The sequence below is a fragment of the Rhamphochromis sp. 'chilingali' genome, assembly GCF_963969265.1.
Source record: "Rhamphochromis sp. 'chilingali' genome assembly, chromosome: 6".
Classification (NCBI taxonomy): domain Eukaryota; kingdom Metazoa; phylum Chordata; class Actinopteri; order Cichliformes; family Cichlidae; genus Rhamphochromis; species Rhamphochromis sp. 'chilingali'.
The window spans coordinates 27351730-27373566 of NC_137933.1; the positions used below are offsets into that span (position 1 = coordinate 27351730).

At 39.0% G+C, this 21837-nt stretch overlaps 2 protein-coding genes and 1 long non-coding RNA gene across 3 annotated transcripts; 2 read left to right on the plus strand and 1 right to left on the minus strand.

Moving 5' to 3' along the window:
* Nucleotides 1-4020: 4020 nt before the first annotated feature.
* On the plus strand, nucleotides 4021-9725 carry srgn (serglycin). The gene is made up of 4 exons (XM_080884506.1): nucleotides 4021-4179; nucleotides 5638-5779; nucleotides 8966-9162; nucleotides 9313-9725. Exons 1-4 carry the CDS (start codon nucleotides 4125-4127, stop codon nucleotides 9411-9413), a joined length of 495 nt encoding a protein of 164 aa, XP_080740632.1. The 5' UTR covers nucleotides 4021-4124; the 3' UTR covers nucleotides 9414-9725.
* Nucleotides 5760-11916, minus strand: LOC308398097. The gene is made up of 3 exons (XR_013971897.1): nucleotides 11816-11916; nucleotides 9076-9184; nucleotides 5760-5900 (listed from the first exon to the last, which is right to left on the minus strand). It is a non-coding gene; the product is annotated as an uncharacterized lncRNA (long non-coding RNA).
* Nucleotides 11903-21379, plus strand: vps26a (VPS26, retromer complex component A). Its single transcript, XM_080884505.1, has 9 exons — nucleotides 11903-12019; nucleotides 13054-13203; nucleotides 13867-13942; nucleotides 14232-14388; nucleotides 15031-15195; nucleotides 15310-15416; nucleotides 15644-15745; nucleotides 15934-16043; nucleotides 18332-21379. Exons 1-9 carry the CDS (start codon nucleotides 12017-12019, stop codon nucleotides 18446-18448), a joined length of 987 nt encoding a protein of 328 aa, XP_080740631.1. The 5' UTR covers nucleotides 11903-12016; the 3' UTR covers nucleotides 18449-21379.
* The last annotated feature ends 458 nt before the right edge of the window (nucleotides 21380-21837 follow it).

Here is a 21837-nt window from a genome sequence, read left to right on the forward strand (position 1 = left end):
AAACAAAGCTAAGGACTTGTGGAAAATTGTCCTGTAGACAGGTGAGACCAAAGTGCAGATGTTTGTTTGGCTATAATACACAGTTAATGCAAAATTTGGTGAGAACCAAACGGCACACATAGCAAAGGTCAAACACGATGCAGGGCAGATGATTTGAGCTTGTATTGCAGCCACGGGACCCCGTCGATTCTGAACTCCTCTGTGTACCAAAGTATTCAGTTAAAGCTTGGCTGAAACTGCAACAGCGCGAAGATCACAGCAGCAAATGTGAAGCAGAGTAGCTGAAAAAGAAAAGAATCAAAATGTTGCAAAGTCCAGACCTCAGACTGATTGAAATCCTGTGGCAGGACCTTAAGAGTGCTGTACATAAACAAATGCCCACAAACCTCAATGATCTGAAGCAACAATGCAGGCTAAAACTTCTCCACAGCAATGTGAGAGGCTGATTAAGTCAGATAGAAAATAGTTACTTGAAATTATTGTTGCTGCAGGTGGTTTTATAAGCTACTGAATCACGGGGTGTATTTAGTTTCCACAGGACTGCAAAGAGTGCTGTGGAAACATTTTTTTCACATGACTATATATTTGTAGGATTGCCAAGCATTCGAATATAACTTAAGACACCTAAAGAGGTCTGAAAGATTTTTCACTTTTTATGAAGTGGAAAGAATTTCTGTGAAAATAATTGTAGCTAATGGTTAAACATTTATACAATTAAAACAAATGTGATGCACAAAAATTAAGTAAGCTTAATGTATTTGTAATTCAAATGTATCATCCCAGTGAGTGCCTTAAACCTCTATTTTTTTTTAACATTTGATTCATTCTGATGTTTTTCTCTGGTTCTATTAGTGCGATTGAGCTTAAGACTGGCGACACTGCAAAAAGAAAGCAAACAAAAGCCAATGAGTGTGTTTTGATATGTGTGTGAACTTGCAAAATTGACGAGGACCTTTTTTGTTTTCTTTCTTTTAAACTGTTAAGTTTCAGTTTGCATTCACAGACCTGACGTACGCACGCTCCTAGGATCAGACAAAGCAGGAGGAGGGGAAGGCAATATGGCGCTGCAGATTCTTGTCTTTGACTGTCTACGACACAGAGATGGTTCACGAATCCAGAAGCAGAAGCATTTCTATAAAGAAAATGGGTTAATTGGTTCTTATGGTTATCAGTGACTACGCAAACCCCGACTTGGACTGGTAAAATGATCCTGGTCGATTTGCGCATATGTTAATGGCTGTGTTTGCATTTGCTGTCTGTCTGTGTTTGAGAGTGTAAAAATAAGGCAGTCTGTGTTGCCATAAACTCTTGTCACCCAGACAATAGACTCGAATCCCACACAGTGCAATAGTGGTGGGGATAGAAACCAAGCTGACTGTAAAATATGACTGTTTACAGATATAGTTCATACTGGCTAGTGCAGGGGAACACATGCACTGCAACAAATGTTAGTGAATGTATAGACAGTGCTTTGTTTCAAATAACTCGAATATTTAGTATTGCAGAGAAGAGCAGGATTGTGTAAGCGGCTATATGAGCCTCATAAATAAGTTCATGTATGCCTGTGCGTATGTGTGTGTTTGAGGCAAGGCTGGGCGGGCTAGTGTGTCATTTCCTGAAGAAAATGATAGCAACTGATGTTACCACTTCCTACTGATGTGTCAGCTGAAACAGGCAGAAAAAGAAGAGAGAGAAGGAAAGAGTAAACTGCTGTAAAGCTGACGACTGTATACACTAAACTGAACTGAATTAAAATGATTGATCCCTTGTTTTTTGACACAACAAAGCCAAAGAAAGGAATGCAGTCTTTGTGCCACTGTGCCACTTCTGCCTTTGTCTAAGAACTTAACAAATATTTGAGTAAGACTGCTGACAGTAACATGAACGGAAGCACCCACACAGATGCTCATTGGGTCACTGGGTTAGGCTGTTCCACAAAACGTCCATCCAGACGTCACAAATTCAACCCGGTGTGATGTTCCATATAACCCACATGAGGAAATCAAATCTTTAAGTCAGCATAGTCAAGGAAGATGAAGAAATACCCCCTTTTTTTTTGTTAATGGCGGAAATCCAGTCTCTTCATTATTTTCTTTTCTCAGATACAACTGAGGACGGTTTGTACTTTACAAGAAAACGTGTATGGGATTAGAACACCATCTGATGCAGTAAGGCGGGGTAACATGCTGATGTTGTGACACTAATGATACCACAATCATGTTATCAGTTTGTTTCATCAGGAATAATTTGAAGCTACAATAAACTTCCACGAAACCATCAATAATTTCCCCAGAATTCAAGCAAAGCATGAAAAAAAACACAGAATTTGCTTTTACATTTAGGTTAAGTACTCAAAACGTGCAGTACATGTAGAGTATAGTATGACTTAAATAAAGCTTACATTTCTTCTTCGTGTTACGGTGTTTGAATATTGCCTTTTAACTAAAACTGATATTTAATGATTTGTTTCCAGTTTTAAATGATTAAATAACTTTAAATGTTAACAATCCCTGGTTTCACATTTAGAGTAGCCACAACTAAACTCTTCTCAGCTCTCACTACTTCTATTTTCTGACAAAGGTAAAGCTCATCCAACAAACGTGTATGGTCTGAGAGCATAATTACTATTCATGATTTTAATACCTGGATTTCCCCCAAAATACCTGCATTAGAGCTACCGGACTTGCACATTTCTTATTAATGTTCTAGCATTTTTTACTAATCTTGTGTTTACTAATCTGTGTTTCATTGTTCATGTTATCTTAACTTATCTTAGCTGTTCATCAGTCCTGAAATATGACATGACATCCTGATCCAAGATTTGTTCAATGATGTCAGCTTGTTCAAAAGAAACGACTCTTTCTTAAAATCACATGTGTTCTCCTCACAAGCTTGTGACACAAACTTTTTATATATGGCTTACCTGCAGCTCTGATTAGCTTCTGAGTCATCCCCTTATATGCTTGAGGCTAAGAAACGCACCAGATGTCAGCAACCAAAACTGTCTCAACCTGTACAGTCTTCCGTAAAGAGAAAGACAGAGTTGATCCTTAAAGTTCAAAAAGTAGCTCAATTCAGTGTTATAATGATCATCCACATGTTATCGGGACTACATCATTTAAAAATATATATTTTATTTGAATAAAACATGTATCCTCTGACATACAATGGAGCAAATTCTCCTCCTCCTGAAAAATAGTGCATCAAATTGTAGAAAACAAAACAGTGAATGCATTTAATTGCATTACTGACCAACATAAGCATCTGCCAGACATGTGAGGCACATAAAAGGCACAGAATCAAAAGAATGGCAGGCCACATTAACTCACACTGAAGGAGCCAAGCTAAACATATGAAGAGCAGACAGGTCAGTGATAATGGGAGTACTGTTGGTATCTCGGGAGATGAGGCTGTTGCTGTGGCATTTGGAGTGTAAATAATTTAACACAGCAAAAGTTCTGTTAATGGTTTAAAGCTGCTGAATGATACCTCTGTCCCCCTTTCCATTTCTCCGCTTCTGCGAAATTAGGTGAAGCGAAGTAAGGTGGGTGAAATAAAAAGTGAGAAAGAAATCTCTCACACACTTACACAAACACACGCGCGCACATAGGGGCGCCAAGGTAGCGTAAAATTACTTTTTTGGGGGTGAGCTGAACTGAGAGAAGTAAAAAGAACAGAGTCAACTGAAGTGAAGGGAGTTGATCTGAAAGAAGAAGATCCCTTTGATGCTATCGTGTCCTTATCTCTACATGAAGTGGCTCGGCAGTCAATTAGGGTAAATTATCGCTTCCTTTCACATTATAAAAAATCGTACAGATCTGAATGTTTGCTGCTATCATTCGGCATTTCCTTCGTCCAAGTTTGCAGTTGCGCAAACTCAGACCTCATATCTGATGCTAATGCAAAAGTTTCCACTCAGGAAGATGTTTCAGCCACTTATTTTCTACACAAGAAGACTCAGGAAACCATGACGCACACGGAGGGCTGAGCCTCTTCAGGGGGAGTTTGGCTGTCTGAGGCAGTTTACAGTTATACTTCACAACGCAAAGAAGCTTGAGCTCAGAAAGGGACTGCCTTCAGGAGGACATTTTCCTGTTTTACTAAAGAGAGACAAATTGAGCAAGATGAAACTGATTCTTCTCCTCCTCATCTCCTGCCTCGCCTTACATAGCACAAAGGGTAAGTCGACAATTAAATCTACTTTGTGCCTCTCTTTTTTTTTTTTTTTACCGGGATTGATGTCGCAGTATACTTTATCGGGTCAGGTTGTTGAGGAAACAACAAGTGGACATATTTACCATCCTGACAGCTTAAGTGCTTTCCGGGAACATCCTCACATAGAAAGTCACTGGGAATCCCAGGGCCCTCGGGGGTTTCTGATTGACAAGCAAAAAAATAGGAACTGTTCCACTTCACTGGTATACAACTCTGCGTCAGCATACTGTGATTACCGTAAGTCTCTATGACTCATTTAATCAATCCAGGGTTCTCAGAGTCGATCAGCATCCCCTCAAGTTGAGCATTAGACTTCAAAACCCCTATAAAATCGAATGTATATATATAAAATAAAATACATGTACATAACATAGATGCTGCGTGCTTTACAGTAACATGCCATGATGTAATGGTAGGACTCCAGGTATCGGAAAAAAACAAAGGCGTTTCATTTTCCGAGTTAAGTTTCGACGATACTTCTTGAACACTTTTTAAATATAAATGTAGAGACGGAGAGAGAGAGTAGTGAAACGGAATGGACAAACCATTTTGCGTAAAATATATCCGATACTAAACAGCCACATTTTAACCCCCCTGAGGCCCCAATTAATCAGACACTATTAGATATTTTCCCGTGTACACGTGATTTTATTGTATTTATGATAGCAATAAGACTTTTATGTTTTTATCCACTGAGTTAAATACTTAAAAAGTTTGTAAGTAATTTTACAGTCATAGCAGATTTTCACGTGTTGGTCGTCTAAGAATTTTCTTTCTTTCTTTCTTTCTTTCTTTCTTTCTTTCTTTCTTTCTTTCTTTCTTTCTTTCTTTCTTTCTTTCTTTTGGCTGCATGATTATATAAAAAAAAAAATACTAGACTTTATTTTATTGTGGGTGTTCAATACACCCAAAAGCACTATGGGCACATGACACCATCACTTATACTCATCATTTTATCATCAGTGGCTACTGAGTGTTCACATGTATATTTACTGTGACAGCCTTATGACAGGAAGCCTGTGGTGCAAAGAACCCAGCTGTCTAACTTCCACATCTTAATTGCCTGAATAACAGATAGTGATAGATTATCTTTGCCAGTAGTATAGATGTAATAAATAATTATCAGTACAGCTTCACACAACCTCCACGATCAATGTGCTGCAATGCGTGGAGAAAAAGTTGCAATACTCCTACTTCCTATTTTAACTAATTTCTTACGAAAATAAACAGCTCTGAATGCCTTTGAGAAAACCGTTACTTTATTCCATCACAGACTAATGTTGTAATCTTAAAAACGTCCAAACGTGGAGATCACGAACAGTAAATATATCCAGAAATGTTCCCCGAGTGTGTGAATAAAGGTAAAATGTACTATTAACGGGGCAAAATAATAAAATGTTATCTACACTTGTCTGTCTCTAGGAGCACCAAGGACTGCTGTGTATAAGTTTATGAGATGTAACCCTGATGGTGACCAGGCCAACTGTGTGACTCAACAAAGCCCAGAGATGGAGTGGAGTCCAGATCTGCCATCAAAACTGCCTGCTTCTGCTGCAGAGTATCTGTAAGTGTTCGTGTGTCGTAGTCTGTTCACATCTGGTATGTGAAGTTTTGTTTTGTTTTTTATTTGTGAGCTGCTCAGAGGACAGAGGTGGCGGCGAGTTCACGTCAATGTTCAGTTGGGTCTGAAAAAAACAAGAGAGTGCTGTTTTTAGACAAAAGCTGACTTTAAATATGAAAAATGCTGATGCTGCACTGGCTTTGTCACCTTGGTGAGCAGTGCAGGCTCTCTCTGCATGCTTGCCTGTGTGTTTTCTTATCTTGTGCGTTTGAGAGTATATAAGTGTGAGGTAGGTGGCCAAGAAAAGCCAAAATAGAAGACAACGTGGAGGGATAAAGAAAGAGAGTAACCAGAGAAAGGGCAGGGAGGTTACAGCTGGACTAAAGAAAGAAAGAAAAACACAACAGTTGATGATCTTTTTCTTCACAAGACACAGAAATATTTAGAACTTAAATGAGCTGATGTCTGATAGTCTGAAATGAATGCAAGGAATGTTGGTTCTTTCTCTGCGCAGGAAATAATTTAGATGATTTTAACTTTACCCAAAGTATACATATCTTGAAAATGTGCATACCCTGGAGGTCAGAGTTGCCAAGTGCACAAAACATTAAGACACTTCCAAAAAAAATTGTATTTTATGGTATAAAGAGATACATTTGAATAAAAATGCATTCTGCATTATATCAACATAGTAACTCACATATATTGGATCATAAAAGAGACTCCAAACATGAGGTAGACTTGAGCTCTGCTTACTGCAGACTTCAGCACAGAGGAAGTGAACTCATCGCTTGTTGCAACAGGCTATTAAGACAGATGCAGAGACACTGTCCGTAGGTTTCGGAGGAAAAATGGCTCATTTCATCATTTTTATGATGAATTTCATATTTCAGCAGGATTTTAGCCCACACTTTATAAAGTCTCTTTTATTACAAATGAAAATCGCTAATGTCCTCAGTGACTTGTTCCTCTGAGTGGTGGCATCAATGGTTTTAAATGTGTTGTATGATGATAGACTTAAAAATGTAAAATGGAAGAAAAGCATCAAAAATTGAAATTTAAGGTTGTCTGTGATTTACTTCTGTGTGGATTAGCTTCCCATTCAACTTTAAAAAGTAAATAAATAAGTTTCCATATTAACAGTTTCAGATATAATCGTATCAAATATTATTTGTTATGCTTTTAAAAAAAAATACAAACATAAAAAGTCTCAGCTGTGCTCCTCTCACAAGGTCCACAATGGATTGTTACGTTAACACACGAAGATTTTGTTTCACGATCATCACAATTTTATATTGAGCTAAATAGTTTAGTATCAAATTAATTTTTAAACATTTTAACAGTTCAGTTGCTACATTGTTGCTCTTTCTGTATAAATTATCCGGCAGGTACTATAATCTTTGCTGCTGCTTTGTTAAAACTATTCATTTTTACTGTGTAATATGTGTGTATACTGTGTATCCTAGGAGGACATATGCTTATGTATAAAGATTCTAAAAGATACATTAAAAACCTACTTAATGAAATTTTACTAAACTTAGAAATTTATTAATGAGCTGGTAAAAAAGCAGCATGTATTTGAATTTCTGTTTAGCATAAAATGTGTCTGTGAAAAAACGGATATTTTAATATGTGTGACCTCTAAAAAAAAAAAGTAAGAGTATCACAATCTTGGTCTTCGCCCTCAGTTTCCTCTTTTAAAGTTCCTCTTAATGTCAATCCTTTCAGTTAACAAAATTATATTCAAAAATAAAGGAAATCTTTCAAAAGTGAACATGCCAGATTACATTTTTCTCAGTAAGAGTCCTTCTATCGTGTTACTGAAACATCTGTGACAACACAAACCTTCAGATAACTTAATAAAAACTTGGATGAATTTCACATGTTCTGCGTTTTCACAGGTGTGTATAGAAAACATGCCATAAACTCATTACAGACACAAAGACAAGAGTTAGAGGGTAGCAGGTAAAAAGGTTCAGCTGTTAACATTGTGATGAAATGTAAAAAACCTCTAAATATGAACAGCGTCTGGCTTGTTTGAGTCTTTTCGCTGAAGCTTGCTTATAATCACCGGAGCTTCTGCAGCAGCCGTCCTTTTTACAGCACGCCTTGAACGGGAAGTCACAAGGAAGTGTACAGAGGAAGTGGGCTGTTGCTTCTGGTCTATTGTTTTGTGTTTTTGTATGTGTCAAGCTCTTTGGATAATCCTATCTGAGAAGCACAGGATTATATATGTATTACTTGTATCATTAGTTAATATGAAGTTATTTATTTCAACAACCTGGAAAAGAAAGCCCACTGACGAAGCAGTTCAAGTCAGATTCTCAAACTAAATTTCATTTGATAAAGATATATGCAAAGCAAATACGCAAGCAAGCTCAAGCTCGACAAGACTGTAGAAATGTTCTTAATGATGCAGTCACAATGAAATTCAAGTTGTTGGTAGGAATGTAAAAGCAGAAGAGGACAGGAAATAACGCGATTGAAGTGGTGGAGACATAGATGGCAAGTTAACAACAGCAGCTCAAAGTTGTAAAGTCGATAGTTTTGTTATCAGACACTTTGCTGTCTTAGAGATCTCAAATGCTTTTCACGCTCTCTGCTGCCAAACAGCTTCCCTCGTTCTGTGCTGGTTGTAAGAAAAAAAAATAAAGACTAGAGTAAAATCCCAAACTTTCAGCCAGGAAAATGTGGATGTTTTAGTACAGTTCAATCCCTGTTCATGGAGTTGTTATCATGCACACAAATATTAAAGTCTCAAATCAGAGCAAAGTTTGGAGATGCAAAGACAGCCGCAAGAGCAAAAGAGAAGGCTTACCAAAAAGTAGAGAGACCTACTATTATATATGTTTTAGAGATGCTGGCACTAACACAAAACAGGAGGCACAGCTGAAGAGGTGAAGGTTTCCATTGGGCAGGATTAGAAAGGAGTACATCAGAGGGACAGCTCAGGGAGAGGAGCTGGGAGACAAAGTACAACTTTATTTGTATAGCACATTTAGAACCAGAGGTGGTCAAAGTGCTTCACAAAATCCAGCCTTCCTGCAAAGTAAATGCAGGAAGGCTGAGATGGTTTAGATGTGTGGAGGCAGATGATCTGTTGAGGCGACCCGTAAAAGGAGCAGCAGAAAGAGAAAGAAGAGACATTTATCAGCTAATCTCTCTATCTCACGTCTTATGTGTTTTCAGGGAGGCAGAGCCTGTGGAGGATGAAAATTCACCAATGGAGGAGGACGATGAGGAAGAGCAGGAATACGAGGAGGAGGCAGAGGAGGAGGAATCGAAACTGAGCGAGTCACCTGGAATATTCCTGGGCGAGGAAGGTTCTGGTGGTTACGAAGGCTCTGCAGCTGAAGGTCCATACATGGCGGACAAGAGCAACCTCGGTGAGACTGGTTCTGGCATGCTCTGGAAAGAAAGTGAAGGTATTTTTTGTAGGACAGGATTCGCATGGATTCAGTAGAATCCATGTGTTTTCTCTTTTGTTTGCTCCATGTAATTTGATCTTTCTCCTTGTTTATCTTTCTCCTCTGAAGATATGAGTGACCTGAGGAGGCTGTTCGCCAGCAGGCGTACCAGCGATGAGGTAAAACCCGATGAGCGTGATTACAAAGAAGACCACCTTCTGCAGCTGTAGACTGGACTGCCAACCACTCCGAAGCACATAAACAAGGCTGGCATCTAATTTGATTCCCTGTCTGGGCTTATAGTAAACTCCACCTGCTGGGAAAAAACAAATGCCATTTTTTGTACTCTCTGTGTTATTGTTATTAATTATTTTCAGAAAGGCCAAAACAACGACTGTAAACAATGTGAAAATAATTGTGCCAGTATTGTGCTTTCCTATGGAAAAAAGCTTTCAAATGCTTTTTTAAATATAAATAAAAATATTCTTTTAAATCATTGTAATACCAGTGCAATAAAAGCATGCCTTTGTCCATGCATTGCATTACGCCAGCCATTTTTTTTAGTTTTAAGGAACGTGTTCCTTAGAAACACTTATTTAAATTATTTGATCCCTTTATTCACAAATCCTGCAACATTTTATGCCTAACCTGAGAATATTGAAAAATATTCCGGCTCAAGATTTAAACGAGATCATCTTCAAGACACAAACCCCTCAGAAATGGGTTCAGAAAGTCCTAACCAGAGTTAGAACATATTCGAAATATGTACTATAAACACACATGCATTTTTAACAAACTCTGTAATTTCAATTTGAAAAAAACTTCTACCAATAAAGTGTTTATTTTATCCCTACTACTGTGTTATCTGTTCTCATAACTGCTTTCATATATGTCAAGTTCCTCAGTAATTTAAACTGAGGTACCTTCTATTATTCAAGCGTTTGATTTTTTTATACGGTACTTGCAAGCAACATCAGGAGCTATTTTCACTAGAAAAAAGTACATATTTGCCATCTATAATTAAAAATTAAGTTTACTATCTCAAAATTTCAGACTTGTGAGAAAATAATCAAAATGGAGAAATATCTTGAAATTCTAACTTTATTCCTTTTGAGAAAATGGCCTGAAATTTCTATTCACTTCTATTCTTTTTTTCAGTGGCAGAAACAAGCTTCTGTTGTAGGTTGTCTTCAGATTTTCCACTGTTAAATTTGTGGCCAATATTAGAACACTGTTGAAATTATTTATTCGCCCACCAAGTGGCACTGAACTTAATTTACAGCTGTAAAACGGCTTCCTCATATTTTCATTTGTTTCATATGAATTCATATGTTTTTAGTCTCAATGGGGAAATCAATTTCCTTGCCATGCTATGCTAGCTTTGTACTGTACTAAAATGCCACCTTTGCACTAAGCTGTTTATTTCTTCCCTTCTGGATATGCCACGATAAATTCTAAGTGGTATTATTGGAAAGTACAAGCATTTCCTCAGCCATGAAGTGGCAGACCATGCCAAGTTATGAATGCTGAAGCTTATAGTGGATAAAAGTCACCAACACTTTGCTGACTTCATTACTGCAACGCTCCAAACCTCCTCTGGCGTTAAAATCAGCATAAAAACCACTCACCAAGAGCTTCACACTGTGGGTTTCCATGGCTTAGCAGCTCGTATTGGGATCGAGACATAGATTTCATCATCAGACAAAGATCCGTGTGGACAGGTGGGTACCACGACATCTCTGTTTTTTTTTTGAGATGTCATGGAGTTGTCCGACAAGAAATTGCATTCCATCTAAACATGATGAGTATAACGCGAATGAGTTGGTCATCCAGTCTCCAGTTCGCTGTGTCAGTGTCCACAACAGAGCTAACAAGCCAACGCTTTTGTCCATGTAGCGCAGGGGTGGGCAACTCCAGGCCTCGAGGGCCGGTGTCCCTGCACGTTTTAGATGTGTCCTTGAACCAACACAGCTGATTTAAATGGCAAAATTAGCTCCTCAACATGTCCGGAAGTTCTCCAGAGGCCTGGTAACGAACTAATCATGTGATTCAGGTGTATTGACCCAAGGTGAGATCTAAAACCTGCAGGACACTGGCCCTTGGGGCTTGGAATTGCCCCTGATGTAGCGCATTTAAATGTTGCCTTCCTGTAGACATGCTACTGGCTGTGTCAGTGCTTCTGCCATGTCCACGCCGTGTAGCCCGCTTGGTTTCTAAGGTTGCATTATCTTTTGGTTTGGTTTTGCCCTTACAAAACATGCCTCATATTTGCCAGCGAATCCACACCTCGCTTTACACCACTGATACTGACTTACACACGTCAGGGTTTTTTCCAATTAAGTATAGCTGAACTAGACATTTTGCAAACACCTGGAACGACAAGAAGCTATAGTAAGTCAGGATAATCTTTAATTAATCAGGCAAACCTTTAAGAATAGTTTTTTATAATGGGGGTTGGGCAATAAAGCTAAATCTATAGAGGAAATTGAGGTAACAAAAAACAAACAAAAACTAGAATTATGCTGCCCCCTGGTGGTGAATGTTTTAGTTAAAATGTGCAGAAAGTAACTACAAAAACTACCTTTAAAGTCTGCACCAACAGCAAATACATGAACTCAACCAGCAGCCTTACCTATACAGGTTATGGCTTTTTTTTCCTTTCTAATTGTTAGGTGGTACCGGTATTCGTGAGTGCCTTCAACCTCCAATCCTCTATATCCGTGGCCGCCCACATACACATGATTCGGGTCACATGACGGTTATCCCTAGTTCAGTGACAGACTGACTACACGAAGCGAGGCTAGCTGTTAGCAAAACTGTCTAGACGGCCGAGATGGTAAGTGTAAAAACAAACATTGGCTGGTCAGGCTACAGTAAAATTGGAGGCGGTGTTTGGTGTTTCTTGTTCATGAAAATATAACATTAACACGAGTTTCCGTTTTTCTGAGGAAGCAATTAATTTTAATACTCAACCCTGTAAAGAAAGCTAGCTGGGCTGGTCGAATTAGCATCGCTAGGAGGCCGTCTTTCTCAATGATCGTGATGTTTTGGTTAGCTAATGGCCCAGCAGCATGATGCCAGCAGTTAAACGTGTTGATTGCTAAGGCAAGTATTTGAGTTCGGTCAAAAAGTCGGGTAGATGAGTGGTTCAAACAAATTTCACTGTTAGCAGACGTTGCTGATCGTTAGCTCAGTGAAGTTGTGCCGTCACATGCATGTTGAATTACTGCAATAACCGTAGAAATTAAGCCAATTCATTTTCTGATTAAGGGCAAAGGGTTGTTCGCTTATTGATTCGAGGGTCGGCTTTCAATAGTGATTGGGTAGCTGATAATTTGTTTTATTTGGGGGTAGGGGGTTCTATGAAGAGTTTACTTCAGTGTTGATTCTCATCTTATATAAATACTTGATGACTGAGCTCATTCTTGGTGATTTGCTGCTTCTGCATGTTGAAGCATTTGTTTGTGACTTTGTGCCAGCTCAGAGGAAAATAATGCGACTGTGCAGATAGTGACTGGTGAATTGGTTGTTATGGCAATAACAGATGCCGTAAATAAGTAGGAGGTGAGATAGTGGGTTTTAACATGTGATATTCATGTCAGAGCTTCCATCACAGATGAGGACACTAACCTGGCATCTCTCTCTATAACTGTCATTGTTATCACTGCAACATGTTGTTGGGGTTGTGTGTAAACAAAGTCATTTGTCTTTAGGGCAGATTCATGTTGATGGAAGCTACAGCACAGCTCAGGGCTTCTTATTACAGCTAGCTGCAATTTCTCTTTAGTTGTTTTAAAAGCAGCATATGTTTGATTACATAGCATGTTGATTGCTCTAAATTTCATCCTCTGAATGTTTTTGTGTTTCTAGAGTTTCCTGGGAGGATTGTTCGGGCCGGTTTGTGAGATAGATGTACTGCTGAATGATGCAGAGAACAGAAAGACGGCCGAGCTGAAAACAGAAGATGGGAAAGTGGAGAAACACTACCTGTTCTACGATGGAGAGTCGGTTTCTGGAAAGGTAAACTGTGTTTGCGTCATTTATCACATGTCACAATGTGGGTCCTGCACATGTGAAGCATAGCTTAAGTTTGTTCTCATTTTCTGTGCAGCAGATAGTTTCAGTCAGTCAGTGTATAATGGACTTCTCAGTCTATTTTGGGTTCATTGCTTTAAGTCCAGTGGGAAATTACGATTCTTTTGATGAGCGTGCAAGACTTGCTTTGGCTTCGGCTTTGCGTCTGCTGTTGCTGTGCATGAGCTCTATTGAGCAGTCTGATATGTGCCTTGTTCACTGTTGACTTCTTCTGTTATCCAGCACAACTCAAAATCAAGTAAAAGGTCAGTTAGTGTGGTAACAGCAGAAAGATATTCACCATTGATGTTGATTGTAATAAACAGTTTTCACCGTGATTACCTAACAGCTGTCAAGCAGAGAAATGTGAGGAGATTTATTTTTGGAGAAGAAATTATTACAGGTTTGTTGAAAGTCGGCAAGCAAATAGGAATATATGTTAGTTATAAAGAAATATGCACAATAATCATAAAAGAAAAGCCCTTTAAAGGAACATTATGCTGGTAGCATGTCAGAATATTATCTTTCTGTTCAGTCCACTTTTATTCATATAGCACCAGTTCACGCAAGCAAGAAGAAACTTGTTCTCAACAAATGTTTCCTCTTCAGGTGAATCTAAATGTGAAGCAGGGAGGAAAGCGGCTGGAGCACCAGGGGATCCGCATCGAGTTTGTTGGACAGATAGGTGAGCATGGTTGATGCTAATGTTAATGTGGCTTTATCACATGGCTGAAAGGTTTAACAGGGCATGTGGTTATCATGTGCAGGTCTGCCGTAGTGCCGCTAACCCCCGCCTCCAACTGTATTTGCTTTGGGACAAAGATAATGAGTGCAGTGTGTTGGAAGAGAATGAAATGCTCAAATAAAACTAATAAATACAGATTTGGGTTTTTTTTTTTGTTTTGTTTGTTTTTTAAGTGAATTCAAAGCAATCAGACCTTCAGCCAGTCTGAATCCTCTCTGCTATATTTCAGAGCTTTTCTCTGATAAGAGCAACACCCACGAGTTTGTGGACCTGGTCAAAGAGTTGGCTTTACCGGGAGAGCTCACCCAGAACAGAAGCTACGACTTTGAGTTCATGCAGGTGGAGAAGCCCTATGAGTCCTATACTGGAGCCAACGTTAGGCTAAGGTGACACAACCTATTATATAATGTTCATTTGCTGTCAGATTTCTCAATAGTCTTTACTACTGAGTAGGTGCAGGGCTTGTGAGCTCGCTGTGACACAGATTACCGCTTTTTGGATGTTTTTGTTTTTTCTTCATTTACAGTTAAGTCATCAAATGTCATCAATTCAAATTGTTTTATTTTCAGTTTGCCTGTCTCTCCTCCACTCCACACTGTACTCTCCACATGCAAGTGTGACTCAGATACTATTTAATTAAAAGACACACACACACATCGTGCAGGAGAGAGAAACTAATGACCCTGTATAAGATTTAATTAAAAATTAAGCAGACAGAAACAACCTTTGAGATAGAGTATGAACATGACACACATAAGTGTTCATGAACACTTATGTTAAAATGTTCAGGCCAAGTTTGTTTGAGGTGAAACTTTCATGGACAATTGTTAACAGGATATAAAACATACTAAGTGATGCCTCAGCTGGCCATCACTCTTGTGCACCAATGGTATCCATCAAGCTTTTTTTTGTTCAGCTACTTCTTTTTTTTTTTTTTTAATGCATTTTATTTCTAATAGAGAAAAAAAAATCTGTATGATTTCAGTCTGACTTTTATAGCTTGGTGTGTTGTCGTGTTCGACTTGCAGATACTTCCTCAGGGTGACAATAGTTCGGCGCCTGTCTGACTTGGTGAAGGAATACGAGTTAATTGTCCATCAGTTAGCCACCTACCCTGACGTCAACAATTCGATCAAAATGGAGGTCGGCATAGAAGACTGTCTTCACATCGAGTTTGAATACAATAAATCCAAGTAAGAGCAATGTGACTTTAACTTATCAAATGAACAAGTTAATGCTCTGTCACTGCAGAAAATCCCAAATCTAAATAAGAGCTGTCTTTACTTGCATTTATGCCTTTCTTATAGGTACCACCTCAAGGATGTGATTGTTGGGAAGATTTATTTCCTGCTGGTCAGAATCAAGATCCAACACATGGAGCTGCAGCTCATTAAGAAGGAGATAACAGGCATAGGTGAGAATCCAGGGCAGCCACATATAAAAATAAAGTAACCTAGATAGAGCAGATAAATGACAAGTCATTGTGGACTTGGATTAACTCTGTAGTTCATCTCCTCTCAGCTTTTAAACCTGGTTTCTTTTCTTCTCTGTAAACCAACTGTGTCCCACTAAGAGTACTGGAAACTTTGCTCCACTTTAATATTTTGTCTCCGGTAGTAAAGTCCTTGTCCTCCTTTTCAGGTCCCAGTACTACCACAGAGACAGAGACGGTTGCTAAGTACGAGATCATGGATGGAGCCCCAGTTAAAGGAGAATCAATTCCCATCAGACTGTTCTTGGCTGGTAAGAGCTCATCTCCTCTTTGGCAGCTATTATGTTGAGTGCTGATCCAGACTCCTATCATCAGGATATCGCTTTTCCTGTTAACTTCCCTCGTCATGAAACAGTCAAACAGGCCAGTTTTTGTTTGCTTTTTATTTTGTTTTGTTTTTTGTTAGTGACATCTAATCGTCTCTCATGTTTCCTTACAGGATATGACTTGACACCCACCATGAGGGATGTCAACAAGAAGTTCTCTGTACGCTACTTCCTTAATCTGGTGCTGGTGGACGAAGAGGACAGGAGATACTTTAAACAACAGGTAAGTCACCACCACTCCAAATAAACGGGCTCTGTTATATATGTGTGATTGTGAAATTATATTGTGTATATTTATTTATTTCTGGAGAGAGGTGCAGGGTTTTTGATTTTTGTTATTAGAATCTGTAGTTCCATCAGGAAACTGAGGGGATCCGGTACCAAAATAATGATGCACTTGATTCCTAATGCTGTAACGCTAATTGCTAAATGAGTGGTAACCTTAGACAGCACAGCAGGGCTGTGGATGTGCAGTGCACAAAGGAAAACAGAAGTGGGCCAGAGAACAACACCAGGAACTTTTAAATCCTGCTTTGATCACAAAAAGTGATTAATGTATTTACAGCCACTGGCCACTTTATTAGGTGCACCTTGCTAGCACTATTTTTGGTGAGCTTCTCTGAATTGTAGCTGCAGTTTCCTATTCTTAGCTGACAGGAGTGGCATCCAATGCGATCTTTCTGCTGTAACCCATCTGCTTCAAGATCCGATGTGTTGTGGGTTCACGGATGTCCCTCTGCATACATTGGTTGTGACAAGTGGTTATTTAAGTTACTGCTGCCTTTTGATCCTTTCAAAGCAGTCAGTCTGTTCTCCTCTGACCTCTGACTTCAACGAGCCATTTCCAGACCAGCTGTTGCTCGCTGGATATTTTCTCTTTTTTGGGGCCAGCTGTAGAGATGACTGTGGAGCTAAATCAGGGTCAAAGGTTTCATTCATTTGAAAAAGTGATTAGAAACTGAAATTATTTTCATATTTGAAACAAAAACAAAATGTGTTTGCAAAACCTAAATTACTTTATTTTTAATAAATTATTTGTTTTCATGCAGCTTCAAAGTAATTTTTTTTTTTTTGTTTCAAACCCTTTTGTTACGGGAATACTGTTATCTGATTGGCTGGTAGGTCGCTGAGCTAAAAGAGCTATGAATGCCATAAAGAAATCTAAGACTCGCCTGTTCATTTCTGTATATTATTTATTTCTGTCCATCACAAGATGATCAAAGACCGTGTTTCTTACCTGTTGGGTGGTACCGGCGGCATCCTGTGAACGAGCAGTGGCCATGTTCAATCAAAATACCGCTTTTTAATTTGTAACAAACGTGACACAGTAGGTGTCACTCATTAGTCTATGCCCCGCCCTTCCCCTTTGATACACGCTCACAACACATTTTTGCAACATTTCTGTTTTTGTTGTTTTGTTTTTTTAACACATTTTTTATGTTTTTAAATATCAAAACTTAGAATTTTAGTTTCAAATAACTTTTTGACCCTGATTTCGTTCCATATGTGGGAGAATCACAGTAGATCAGCAGTTTTTGAAATGCTCAGACACTCTGGCACCAACAGCCATAACACGTTCAAAGTCTTTTTAATTCGACCTATTTCCCCATTCTGATGCTCAGTTTGAACTTCAGCTGGACATCTTAACCATGTTTACATGCTTCCATGTGATTGGCTGAATAGATACTTGTACTATACACTTTAATAGGCATATCCAATGAATTGGCCAGTGGATACAACATATACCAGCACTGAATCACAGTTGATTTCATTCACGTACACGTCCATAATTTAGCTCACCTTAGTTGGTATATTAACTTCACATTTGTAAAAAAAATTTCCTGTTGCATAAAAAGATGAACTGAATTTCAATTGTGCTTGATTACATCTAGATTTCATTTCATTTCTTCCACACACACACACACACACACACACACACACACACACACACACACACACACACACACACACACACACACACACACAGTATTGCTGTGTGTGTGTGTGTGTGTGTGTGTGTGTGGTAGCAGAAGAAAATAACAAAAAATTCCTTAAAAAAAAACAAAAGGCCACACTGACGACGCTCTGAACTTGGCATGAACTGATGTAATGACTTCCAGCAGCATTACTCACGCAAGTGGAAGCAGGTTTATCAGACAAGGCAAAATATGATTCCTGCACAAATTAATACTGGGGGGGGGGGGGGGCAAGGGATAAAGGACGTATAGTATCTTAGGCACATTTATTAATTATCTCTTTGATGGATCATTTTGACATAATTAAAATGACATTAAGTTGAATTGGCTGCAGCCGTTATAATCTCAGCAACTGCTGTTTTTAGTTTAATGTAATTTAATTGTGGTGTGTGGCTCTGTGCCGATGTGCAATATGCAGCCCCACCCTGACCTCCAGCTTGCTTAACTTTTCCATATGATAAGTACATGAATAGTTCTACATTTAAAAACATGCATTACCGTATTTTTATTTTTGCTGCTCTGTGTCTGTGTTTAGGAGATTGTTTTGTGGAGAAAAGCTCCAGAGAAGCTGAGGAAAAGAAACTTCCACCAGCGCTACGAGTCTCCCGAGCCCCGAACCCAGCCGGTAACTGCAGAGCAGCCAGAGATGTGAGGGCCGGGCTAAGAACTGATAATACATGCAGACGCACCACAGCTCGTCACTGCTGAACAGCCAGAGATGTGAGGCCTGCCCCCACTCTCTTCCTGGACTGAGAAATGTCTGTATTCATAAATACACGTAACACACCTTCAGGCATCCCCCTTCCCCGCCCCCCGCACCACTTCACAGCTTCAGGTGTGAGCTGCCCATCATCACTCTCTTTCGCGCCCCGCCCCAGGACGTAGACACACTCGCATACAGATGCACACAGTCAGAGTCTGCTGAATGCTACATGTCAAGGCAAGCGCGCAAAACAAACCAACCCAAGTAACGAACAATGAGACAGCCTTTTTATCATCCTGACGTCTCGGACTGCAAACACACTCAAGCACACACAACTGAAGCCATACAGTCGGGTTTCATGCGGAATAAAACAGGAGCAAAGACGGAAAAGAAGAGAGCGCTACAGACCAACGCACCATTTTATCTTGTTATTCTGCAGCAGGAGCTTCTTTTTGTTTGCTTTCTGAACAGCACTGCTCTTGGACTTCCTCTTGCATCTCGCCCAGATACTCTACAAAGTGTCACTTTCTAGAGTCTCGATGGACCCAGTAAGTGAAGGTATTCATGATGTGGGGTGGGATCAGCCCGAACAAAGAATGTGAGTCAGCACCCAAGTTCTGCATTTATTCATATCAGGTGTTATTCATCCATGGAGCTGGGAAAAGAAGGAACTTCTCAGTTAAATATTTTCGTTACTGTAACTGCTTCCAGCCCAACAGAAAGGTTACCCCTTGTTTGATGTTTTACACATTTCTAGCTCCAGTCCAAAACACATTTCAATAAGGAAAACGTCATTCACCGTGGACATCAGGTTCATAAAATCATCATTTTGAACCTCAGCTAGCAGTTATTTATTTCTAAGACTACAAAGTGCCAGATGGTCAATATACAATCATACAATGGAGAAAAATGCAACAAATCCTCACACTGGAGAAGGAGAATTGATTATGTTTGATTTTTGATTCTCTGATTGATTAATGAACTAATGCCACAAGCATCATCAATACATCATTTCACACATTTCAGGTGTAACATATGCAGATCAATGAAGATGTCAGTTTTCAACAACTTGCATCAGGAATTCCTCCACAAATATCTGAAGGTGTAGTTTCTCTGTTCATGTCTTTGGCTGCTACGACACCCGTTCAGTTTGAATTTTTACTGCACTTTCTATCACTAACCTGTAATCTTAGATAACTCAAAGTTTGCTTCACCCATGTTCCAAATAAGAAAAGCTTTGTCTTTTCTCTTTAGTACTTTAGCACTATAAGGAAATTCCTCTGACCTCCTTTATTAGAGGAAAAAAGCTCAAAAGTCAGACTTGTTAAATTTAAAGAAGATATGTCTATTTGAAATTTGGGTGAATTGAACTTTTAAGCAAGGATTGAAAAAAAATGACTGAAAAAAAACTCAGTTCTGTTACATCAAAAGACACTTTTTGTGTTTACAACTTGATTCATTAGAAACAAAGTGGTTAATGATGATCAGCAGCCTGTAGACTCGCTGTTCTTCTTTTTTTCATGCTGTTTTATTGAACCTGTTGGTTTAGTGTGCTTGAAATACTAATGTGATGAATGGCTCGCGTCAGCTGTTGTAAGCACTGGAAGAGTTGCAGTATGGTTATACTGTCAAATCCAACAATGTTCCACTGTGATGCTCAGACCTGTAGTCTAGGTCCTGCTTTAAAGACACTGTTCAGTCCCATGTGTTGGGTGATTTTTGCCCTTCAGCTTTGATCCATTTGCACTTTTCCCCTGTCATGCTTACCTTTGTACTAAAGAGGCATGGACGCTGAAAGCAAACATCACTCAAGGACAACTTCACCTCAGAGATATCCTGAGTCTGTAACACAAACTATACACACATTTATACTTCACTACATTTTTTTGTTTGTTTGCTTTGTTTGACTTTATATGTAAAATACTTGTAGCTTTAGTTCCCCATTTTTCATATATGGATCATGAAGCTGTGCTGCTTTTCACCTCAGAAAAGTCTGAATGCTGATCTGCACTCCAGCTCTTCGTTGTCCAGCCTTGGAGTCTGGTTCTCTCTTGTCTGAAAACTGTAATTTATTTGCAAAAAACGCTCTCTTCACTTCTTTTTGCTTGGCAGAAATATTTTGTCTTTCTGAATACTGTATAAATAGGGTTTCAATGGTTTTCTTTAAAGACTGTCCAAGGTCACGAGGAGAAACACTTAAAAGCCAAAACTCTCGGCCCCCGTCTTATCTACTGCATGTTTATCTTTACACAATGTCTGATCATGCCATTGTGTGTGTGTGTGTGTGCCCGCGCGCGTGTGCGTGTGTATGATAATGTGTGTGTGTGTGTGTGTGTATATGTGTGTGTGTGTGTGTGTGTGTGTGTGTGTATATATATATACATATATAAATATATACACTAAACACAGATATCTAGCTAAAAATGAAGCATAAATAAAGTTGATTTATACTGAACTTTTTTTTTTTTTTTTTAGGATGACAGAAAGTGCATTTAGACCAATGAATTCCAACCAAGGGTACAAATATACCAGGGGGTAATTTACAGGATCAATCAGTAGCTTTTACGCTGATCAGAATACTAGGTTACTGTCAGTGTAATTGCTCAGCAGTAGTCCCGGCACAGTTAAAACCGCTAAAAGTAATTCTGTTAAATACTATTAAACAAGTAATGGATTCAATTTTAAATTACTTTAACCCAGTGCATTTCTGCAGAGAGATGATGAAAGAGTACCTGAGTTCATCTGACAGGCCTGTGGGGCCACATCTGTTTGAAAAAAGGATAGGATGGTTGAGAACATAAGGAAATAAAGCTTCGAAAAATCAAAGTCATGCTGTGGGCTGTCTTTGTGATCAATTTAGTGTAATAATTAATTCTTCAATTCTATCTGCAGGTAGGTTGATAATGGCTAAAAGTATACTTGATTCCCCAAATACCATAAAACAAAATGAATATTCTTTTAGGCTTCTGTCTTTGGATAAGTTGATGCATAAAACTTGTTGGAAAAACATTTTTCTTAATAAATTTAACTCTATGGATATGGAAGGAACCCAGAGGAAGAGATGTTATTTACTCGCTTGAGAATAGGACATACAGGTTTAAACTGCACTGCACTGAAGAGGGAAACACCCAGCAGGTCCACCATCCACTCATGTAGGTGGCGGTAATGCACTTGTAAGTGTGGTTTGCCAACCAGCATTGACCTCCAACGAAGAAGAAGCTAGAGCAGGGGCAGTTCAAACTGAGGTGAGGTGGTCTGCAGTAAACCGGACTAACCGACAGAAGGTCCTGAGGCGTCGTTGCACTTTTTGGGTGAATTAAATGTGTTTCTACGCTAAT